General features: G+C 43.6%; 1 protein-coding gene across 1 annotated transcript in view; it reads left to right on the top strand.

The window, feature by feature from the left end:
- Positions 1–1,764: 1,764 nt before the first annotated feature.
- The window catches only part of MTHFD1L (methylenetetrahydrofolate dehydrogenase (NADP+ dependent) 1 like), a 351,175-nt gene continuing 342,440 nt past the window's right edge, over positions 1,765–10,499 (top strand). Inside the window, exon 1 of the mRNA XM_089694250.1 lies at positions 1,765–1,966. Within this exon, the coding sequence (XP_089550376.1) occupies positions 1,842–1,966 (125 nt within the window). The 5' untranslated portion in view covers positions 1,765–1,841. The remainder of the gene's footprint in view (positions 1,967–10,499) is intronic.

Below are 10,499 nucleotides of genomic sequence, written 5' to 3'. Positions count from 1 at the left end.
TTGTTATACTCATTATGGAACCTAAAGGGTTAGTCCTCCCCATTGTGTAAAAAGGCTGTTTGATCCTGTCTTCTCTGATACTCCCCTTATACTGTCCCTAATCCATCTGCTGATAGTACAAAGCTCTAGGAGTCACTGTGCACATGCTCAGTTTAGTGTGTATTGCTAGAGGTTTTTTTTTCTTTGGGAGCGTACATGTGATCAGCACAGGGCCAATCAGTACTGTCCAGAAAGAGGTCAGGGGTTCTGCATACTCCTATAAAGAAAACTCCTCCTACAAGCTTTAACATGTGCTCTGCTGGACACTGATAGAAGTCACAAGAATGCTCTAACTGCTGATGAGAAAAAAATAATTGCATTTACATGTTCTGTGTGAGACCAGATATAGTTAATGCTGGGTCCTGGGTTTAGTACCACTTTCATCGTCACTTCGGACTTGTACCATTTTATTCTCTGGGGTCTGAAAATATGTAAATATTTTGGGGGTTTTACCGCTTTCCCTCTGCCCTATAGCGCGCGCCCCTACCCGGAAATGCAAAATCACGTATATACAGACGCGATTTTGCGCACCCCTGCCACCCTGTAGCAGTATATCTGCTACAGGATGGCGGGAATGCGGTTAAAACCCCCAAAATATTTACATAATTTCAGACCCAGAGCCCTACTTGTGCCTTCATTGGTGGCCTCGGCTTTCAATCACCAGGTACCAGCCAGTGATTACTCGCTGGCGCCCAGTGATTGCTGAGCATCTCCGACGGGGGGGAGAACTGTTTGTAAACCAAACAGTTCTCTCCTGTCAGCTCCTGCAAACTGCATAGCACAGCCATACAAAGCAGTGTGCTTACAGTTAAGCACAAACATAGCCCAGTATGCAAAACAGCACACAGTTAACCCTTTGATCTCCCCTCATGTTAACCCCTTCCTGCCCAGTGCCAATCGTACAGTGTCCGTGCTTTTTATTAGCACTGATCACTGTATTGGTGTCACTGGAGATGTCAGTGACACCAAGTCAGTTCCCCCCAGTGTCATAATGCCCGCCGCAGTCCCACAGTTCCGCTATAAGTCACTGATCGCCGCCATTATTAGTAAAAATAAAAAAAAAAAATCTCAGTATATATACTGTTATTTGTAAACGATATAACTTCAACGTAAACCAATTAATTTACACATATTGGGATTTTTTTTTTTCAGAAAAGACATGTCGCAGAATACATTTTGGCCTGAATTTATGATGAAATTTGATTTTTACATTTTTTTTACTGGGCATGTTTAATAGCAAAAAGTAAAAAATATTTTTTTTTCAAAATTGTATTATTTTTTATAGCGCAAAAAATTAAAAAACGAAGAGACGATCAAATACCGCAGAAAGAAAGCTCTATTCGTGGGGGAAAAACTATGTAAATTTCATACAGCACTGAGCAAACCTTTTGACGCTATATAAATAATGTATAATAATAATAATATGGGTAAAGGGTTGCATGACCGTGCAATAGTCAAAATAACGCAGCGCAGTATTGCAAAAAAATGGCGTTGGTCAGGAAGGGGGGTAAATAAAAAAGACAAAAAAAAACTTTTTTTTTTCAGTGAAGGATTAAGAAACCGCAGAAAAGCAGCCACGTGGTGCGTGGAGTTCTATCAGTCAACTAAATCGTATGTCTCTGGGAACTTCCACGGTCCATCAGTGAGTGGGGTGTCAGCAAACCGGACATGAGTTGGTTAATCCACAGGCAGGCCAGCAGAAGCCCCTCCCTCTGTGGGCGGAGATTGCTGCACAGAACGCCCCTGTATCTGTGTGTGCTCTGCGAGAGGCCGGGGCACACTTCTTTTCGTCTGTCATCACCATGCGCTGGGTACCGCTCCACCGTCTGTACCGCACATTGCCCGGACACAGAGCCCGGCACCTCATTGGACGGATCACAGCAGCTGACTTCCGGGCAGCTTCATCACTGCCTGCTTCTCTCACCAGGTACTCCCATAGGGGAGAGAACTTTGTGTGTGTCGAGGGGCTTTCAGTACTTGGAAGGGGTACATGAGTGTACCATGTGTGAGCTGGCATGGGGGCGGGGGTGATGTCAGAGGAGGGGGAGTGTCTATGGAAAGCAGCCATGTGACTGGAGGCTGTATAGGAAGAAGGCAGGAGCCTATTACTATAGGAAGGAAGGGGGGCTGAAACTGACTACAGGGGAGCGCCAGGAAACTGTTCTAGACCACACTCTATACAGATCTAACTTGTATATACAGACAGGCACAGTGTCTATAGATCAGCATCACTGTGATCCATTGATGTAATAATCGCAGTGTCTGTAGCTACAGGATCTTGTTATAGATCAGTGTCTGTGGATACAGCGATCGCAGTCTCCCTCCATATAGCAGTTATAGATCAGTGTCTGTGGATACAGCGATCGCAGCCTCCCTCCATATAGCAGTTATAGATCAGTGTCTGTGGATACAGCGATCGCAGCCTCCCTCCATATAGCAGTTATAGATCAGTGTCTGTGGATACAGCGATCGCAGCCTCCCTCCATATAGCAGTTATAGATCAGTGTCTGTGGATACAGCGATCGCAGCCTCCCTCCATATAGCAGTTATAGATCAGTGTCTGTGGATACAGCGATCGCAGCCTCCCTCCATATAGCAGTTATAGATCAGTGTCTGTGGATACAGCGATCGCAGCCTCCCTCCATATAGCAGTTATAGATCAGTGTCTGTGGATACAGCGATCGCAGTCTCCCTCCATATAGCAGTTATAGATCAGTGTCTGTGGATACAGCGATCGCAGCCTCCCTCCATATAGCAGTTATAGATCAGTGTCTGTGGATACAGCGATCGCAGCCTCCCTCCACATATCAGTTGCAGTTATAGATCAGTGTTTATAGTTCTGAATATAACAAAGGAAATGTATTGCTGTGCCTCCCGCTATAAGAACAATTAAACATGGAAAAATATATTTTTTACGTGTTTATTTTTATTTCAGGCACTTGTATAATGCTGTCAATTTACGCAGCACTTCACATACATATTATACATTCACATCATTTCCTAACCCTCAAGGGGTGTACAATCTAAGGTCCCTAACTTACATTCATACACACACATACTAGGGCCAATTTAGACAGGATCCAATTAACCTACCAGCATGTCTTTGGAGTGTGGGAGGAAACCAACGCAGGCACAGGGAGAACATACAAACTCCAGGCAGGAGGTGCAGTGGCTGGGATTCGAACCAACGACCCTAGTACTGCCAGGCGGAAGTGCTAACCATTTAGCCACTGTGCTGCCCTAATTATTCTTATAGATTCACATATTGGATTATCTTTGAGAGGGAGGCGTAGCACTATACACTGCTCAAAGAAAAAATTAAAGGAACACTTTTTAATCAGTGTATAGCATCAAGTCAAACGCCTGGGATATTGCTCTGGTCAGGTAAGTAGCAGAGGGGGGTTGTTAATCAGTTTCAGCTGCTTTTGGTGTTTATAAAATTAAAAGGTGCACAAGATGGGCAACAATGAGACTAACCCCAAAATAGAAATGGTTTTACAGGTAACCTTTTTTTCCCTACTCATCTTTTCTGACTGTTTTTCACTAATTTGGCTACGGTCAGTGTCACTACTGGTAGCATGAGGTGATACCTGGACCCTACAGAGGTTGCACTGGTAGTCCAACTCCTCCAGGATGGCACATCAATACCTGCCATTGCCAGAAGGTTTGCTGTGTCTCCCAGCACAGTTTCAAGAGCATGAAGGAGATTCCAGGGGACAGACAGTTACTGAAAGGGTCTGGGGAAGCTGTGGGGAACGTTATGTTGCCTGTAAACACCGTTCAGCATGACCGTTTTGGTGGTGGGTCAGTGATGGTCTGGGGAGGCATATTCATGGAGGGACGCACAGACCTCCACAGGCTAGACAATGACACACTGCCATTAGGTATTGGGATGAAATCCTTGGACCCATTGTCAGACCCTACACTGGTGCAGTGGGTCCTGGGTTCCTCCTGGTTCATGACAATGCCCAGCCTCATGTGGCAAGAGTATGCAGGCAGTTCCTGGAGGATGAAGGAATTGATACCATTGACTGGCCCCCATGCTTGCCTGATCTAAATCCAATAGAACACCTCTGGGATATCATGTTTCAGCTCATCCGACGCCACCAGGTTACACCTCAGACTGTCCAGGAGATCAGTGATGCCCTGGTCCAGATCTGGGAGGAAATACCCCAGGATACCATGCGTTGTCTCATTAGGAGCATGCCCCGACATTATCAGGCATGCATACAAGCACGTGGGGGCCACACAAACTACTGAGAACCATTCTGAGTTGGTGCAGTGAAATTTAATCAGAATGGACTAGCCTGCTGCATTATTTTTTCATGTTGATTTTTGGAGTTTCTTTGAATTCAGTCCTCTGTAGGTTGATAATTTTCATTTACATAAAATGATGGGGCATCCTGACGTCCCTAACACGTTACCCAGACCGTAATAGTATAGATATCCAGCATGAGATATTTCCCCATTGAGATCTGATGTGTTTTCAAAGTGTTCCTTTAATTTTTTTTGAGCCGTGTTTTCTTTTTTTTTTTTAAAGTAGTATTGCTTGTGGGAACACAATTATATTGCTAGCAGTCACTCTCTTTTAGCATATTTTCATGGTGCACAACATAAGCACATATATTTTGTAAAAGGAGGGGGGTGCAGCGCTAGAGAGAATCCACAGATGTTATGTTGAAGAATAATAACAGTATAAAATAAAGTGATAATGTGCAAATAAATGAGCCACTGAATGGTGGCTATTAATGTGAAGAAGGTATCAAACACTATAAAGAAAATTAAGTCCAAAACAGGAGTGTTTGGTAAGATCTCAGGTGATCTTCAGATATCCAATAGCTGGAAACATGGAAAGGGTGACAAAATGTTTAAAGATTGCACACTCACCAGATACGCAATCTCAATGCGCATTACTGGTAGATAACCACAGGACATCAGATATCATCAGATTGGTCTGGTCAGATCTGGTCAAGTATCCCTCACTGCCTGGTAGTACTGTCACACTTGCAGGTAACCTCTTAATGGATGCAGCTGCTCTGATAAAACAATACTGACCATAAAGTAACAAGATGGCCGCCGGGGCCCCTCGTGGCGCCAGCGGCGTGGCGTCACACCTGCTGTAGCTCTGCCCTCAGTGTATAGCAGGTGTGACGCCACACCGCCGGCACCATGAGGGGCCTCGGTGGCCATCTTGTTACTTTATGGTCAGTATTGTTTTATCAGTACGCCTCCTTTGTATATTTGCCTTTTATATGGAATAAACATCCTAAGGATACTGCACTATGTGGCCCTCTCTGTTCTTTTGAGCTCCCATGGGAGCTAGCTACGTTCACAGAGCAGCTGCAGCCATTAAGAGGTTACCTTCAAGTGTGACAGTACTACCAGGCAGTGAGGGATACTTGACCAGATCTGACCAGACCAATCTGATGATATCTGATGTCCTGTGGTTATCTACTAGTAATGCGCATTGAGATTGCGTATCTGGTGAGTGTGCAATCTTTAAACATTTTGTCACCCTTTCCATGTTTCCAGCTATTGGATATCTGAAGATCATCTGAGATCTTACCAACACTCCTGTTTTGGACTTAATTTTATTTATAGTGTTTGACACCTTCTTCACATTAATAGCCACCATTCAGTGGCTCATTTATTTGCACATCATTTTATTTTATACTGTTATTATTCTTCAACATAACATCTGTGGATTCTCTCTAGCGCTGCACCCCCCTCCTTTTACTTGTTTCTCTGAAGGTCTTATATGGTGCCTTTGTGGTACACAGCCGCGGACAGATCTTATACTATATTAATTTTAGCGCTCACTTACCCCGCTTTATTATTTTTACATATATTTTGTATTTTCTATATTGTTAGAGGCGCAGGATACATTCGCTTTGTATTTTTTGATAGTTATGAATATGTCTATAGCTGCAGTTCATTGTTTTAGATTACAGGGTCTATGGATATTGCAGTTACAGATCAGTGTCAACAGTTTCGGATATGATGGTGTCTATAGCTACAGATCACTGTTCTACATCAGTGTCTATAGTCAAAGTAAAACTAGAGACTTTTTTTTTTTTTCTGCCATTTTGGATAATGTTATAGCACCTGTCAGTTTACTTATATTTTTTTTTTTGCCATCTGTGTCCCCTTGGGGGGGATTTCCCTTCATTTCCTGTCCCATAGCCAAAACAGGAAGTGAGGGGAAATCCCTGCAAATTAAGGTAATTCTCTTAGGGACCCCCAGGTCAAAGGAACTGGTGTTCCCATTAGAAGATATCCCCTCTAATTTTCTGGGGACAACCCAAAATGTGGGATTTTCTTTTACTTTAACTTTCAATGATAATGGTAAACAGGACAAATAAAGTGAATCTCCCTTATGGGGACACAGACAGCAATAAAAACCTAACAGGTGTTCTTTTTTTGTAATTCCTTTTTATTCTAATAGGTTTTTTTAATAATTTACAGATATGGGTTCAAAAACACAACAGAGTGTTGCACGTTAGGAAAATGCCATGTCTTGAAAATGTCGTCCATAGTCTAGGCAACACTGAGATAACCTACTTCCAAGTAACAATAGAATACTGAAGCATAAGGTGAAGACCTAAAATAAGAGTTTACATTGATCACAGTAACGGGATCTAGGAAAAACATGGACTCTTACGATAGTCTGATCCCAGATATGGTATGAAATCAACAAATGTCAAGTGTTAAGCATAAAAACAGTATGAAAGGTGCTTCCAGGAGCAGGGTAGAAAAGTAAATAAGAAGAAAACTGGCTAGAGCTCCCCAAGAAGAGAGAGAGCAAGGGGGTGTCCCTCTCCTGGGAAATATGCTGGGAGGCATGGGAGCGGAGTCACTGGGTTGTAGCTACAGCGCATCCAGAAAGTATTCACAGTGCTTAACTTTTGCCACATTTTGTTATGTGATTAGCTTAATTTTTTTCCCTCAAAATTCTAGAAACAATGCCCCATAATGACAATGTGAAAGATTTTCGTTTTAAAATCTTTGCAATTTATTACAAATAAAACAAACAGAAAAAAACACGTGTATAAGTATTCACAGCCTTTGCTTAATACTTTGTTGAAGCACCTTTAGCACCAATTACAGCCTCAAGTCATTTTGAGTATGATGCTACAAGCTTGACACATCTGTTTTGGGGCAATTTCTCCCATTCTTATTTGCAGTACCTTTTCAAGCTCCATCAGGTTGGATGGGGAGTGTTGGTGCACAGCCATTTGCAGATCTCTCCAGAGATGTTCAAGTCTGTGCTCTGGCTAGGCCACTCCAGGATATTCAGAGTTGGCCCATAGCTACTCCTTTGTTATGTGGGCTGTGTGCTTAGGGTCGTTGTCCTGTTAAAAGATGAACCATCACCCCAGTCTAAGCTCCAGAGTGCTCTGGAACAGGTTTTCATCAAGTATGTCTCTGTATACTTTCTAGATGCACTGTATCTCACTGAGGTAGGCATCTATGTTCATGAAATAGTGCCAAGGTCTCCAAGCTTCAGTATGTTCATGAAATAGTGCCAAGCTCTCCAAGCTTCAGTAAACACTTGAGCAATGTGGCTGTAAGGTCTTCCATGCCCTTGAGTTCATTGACTTTGTAAACCTAGAGCTTTTGTTGATGGGTTGTCATCTCTCCAATGGAGAGGAATGCATGCTTTAGCAGCATTCAGTAGTTGTACGGTGAGGGAGTGCTTGTATTTTTTTAGTAGATCTCCCTGTCAGGTGCAACAGGCAGGCCACAGGGTCATCTGTTTGGTCAACAGCAGTGAGTTGCTTAATGATACAGAGCACTGCCTGCCAGAAGGGCTGATTTGGTAGGCATTGCCAGAACATGTGGACCATGGATCCCTCACCCACCCCACAGCAGGAGCCAGATATCTGAGGGGAAATGCGGTGGAGTATGGTGGGGACCTTCTACCACCTGGGGAGTATTTTGTAACTGGTTTCCAGAACTCTGGAGGCAATAGAGGATTTGTGGGGGAAATAGATAATTTTCTCCCTTTCCTGTGTCGTGAGTTGTAGGTCTACTTCCCATTTGGCCAGAAGAGGTGTGATATAGTTGGCTCCTGGGTGGATCAGGGATGCATCTATTTTTGAAAGGGAATGGCGTACTGGTTCCTCCATGACATATGGATTCAAAACTTGTAAGGGGTCTGGAGGTGTCTGGAGTGAGAGAGCATCGGCGGAGAACGAAGTGCAACTGAAGTCCTCCTGAAAAGTCCAAGGGAGGGTAAGCGAGTTGAGAAGTCCATGGAAATGAGCGCAGCCCCTCCGAGGAAAATTTTAAACCTGTAGAGTGCTACCTTGGGTAGGGTGTGCACAGAGTTCCTTGGGTAATGGAGAAGAAATCCAGGGCCAACTCATGGCCGTACCCCCTGAGTTCTCCATTTCCATGTCAACCCAGTGCTTGCTCCCCTGCCCCCATGACAGTGCCAGTCCACCAATTTGGTAGGATGAGTTGCCTTATAGTAGGCCCGAATATCCAAAAGGCCAGTGCCCCCAGACATCTTGGGCAGGGTTAGGTGATGTAGAGCTAGATGGGGCTTCCCATGCAATGAGACAAAGTTCCTCAAGAGGGAACTGAGTCTGTGGAAAAAACATTAAGGGGAGACGTATTGGAAGGGCTTGCAGAAGGTAGAGAACTCTTGGGAGTAACGTCATCTTAAGAGCGGTGCATCGCCCAAACCAAGTCAGTTAACGAATGCCAGTGTAAGAGGTCTTCCTTAATTTTAAGAAGTTGCCCCTGTACAATCTAAAGGGATCAGGGGTGATGTTCATGCCCAGGTACCGAATGGCTTCTGAAGCTCATCTGAAGTGAAATGATGGTTTAAGGCCCCAGATAGTAGTCTCGTTCGCAGAGATGTTAAGGGCAGATGACTTTGACAAGTTGACCTTGAAGTTTGATAGAGAGCTATATGTCCACAGTGCCCCCTAACAGGTGTTATGCTTTTCCACGCTATCCTTTTTAGTTATATGTTCACACCAGATGCAGTCCAGTGCATTTTTTTTTTCTGCATAAAAAATGCATGCAGTGTTTTCCATGTACTCCAATAGTCCTAGTTCATATCAGTGCAGTCAGTCCCAGTCAGTTTCCGGTGCAGAAAAAAAAAGTAGAACCTGCTGCATTTTTTTTTTGCATGGAACTGGTCTGGAACATCACAAACTGCACTGGAACATAGTGTGGTGTGAACTGCAAGCAAAAACGTATCTGGAGTACGTGGTGTTTTTTTTTTTTTTTTTTTTTTTCTTCTTTGTAAATGATTATTTCAGGTTCTTATAGCGCCTTCAATTTAGGCAGCTCTTTACATATATATTATACATTCACATCAGTCTCTATCCCTCCAAGGGGCGTACAGTCTAAAGTCCCTAACTTACATTCATACACACATACTAGGGCCAATTTAGACAGGAGCCAATTAACCTACCAAGCATGTCTTTGAAGTGTTGGAGGAAACCGGAGTACACAGAGGAAACGCATGCAGGCACAGGGAGAAAAGTCAAACTGCAGGCAGGTGATGCTGTGGTTGGCATTTGAACCGGTGATCCTAGTAGTGCTAGGCAGAAGTGCTAACCATTTAGACACTGTGCTGCCCATATATCTGGTTTTTATGGTGGTTCTACAATGCTCATCATCCAATCCAGCTGAACAAAAACATTTCTAGAAGGTATTTCATAAATGGTTTAGGGTGATGTGGTAAAGTACTGTTGTCTTAAAACAAAGCACTTGCACATTTTCTGTTTTTAGGCTTTTTGCCTATTAGCTAAAAGTATGAAAAACATAGCTCTATTCTTAAGCAGATAATGCAGTCCCTAACTCACATTTATACAAACACATACTAGGGCCAATTTAGACAAGAGCTCTAACCTACCAGCATGTCTCTGGAGTGTGCGAGGAAACTGGATTACCCAGAGGAAACCAATGCAGGCACGGGGAGAACATGCAAACTCCAGGCAGGTGGTGCCATGGTTGGGATTCGAACCAATGACCCTAGTACTGCCAGGCGGAAGTGCTAACCAGTTAGACACTGTGCTGCCCATATATCAGTGTCCTGATACAGATCACTGTTTTAAATTGATGTCTATAGACCTAGTGATCACTGTTTTATAGATCAGTGTCACATGACTGTCTAGCTGTGGAGAAGTCCTCTAAACTAGGTAGATATCCCACTTCTACATCTCTATGAACTGTCCTGATGAATGGAAGGAATAGGTAGTTGAGGATTTGGATGGATGCCTATGACATAAGTCTTTGTAACTGGCACAATGACTGGGGTGTGAGCCAGATCACAGCTTACCTTGGCTGTGCCCCAGACTTTGTTCATTGGGAATAGGGTTAGTGTCCTAGGCTGTATTTGTCATGGCACTGTCCCCAGACACATTCCTGGCTCCAATGTCTGCCTCCCTCTTGTCATGTATTGTTGTTCCCATCTAATGTCTATTTCAATTATTTCTGAG

Source organism: Staurois parvus, unplaced genomic scaffold (assembly GCF_062004578.1).
Source record: "Staurois parvus isolate SC_StPar_1 unplaced genomic scaffold, SC_StPar_1.0 ptg000657l, whole genome shotgun sequence".
Lineage (NCBI taxonomy): Eukaryota > Metazoa > Chordata > Amphibia > Anura > Ranidae > Staurois > Staurois parvus.
The sequence above is the reverse complement of the archived record's forward strand: the minus strand, read 5'-3'. Positions and strand labels throughout refer to the sequence as shown.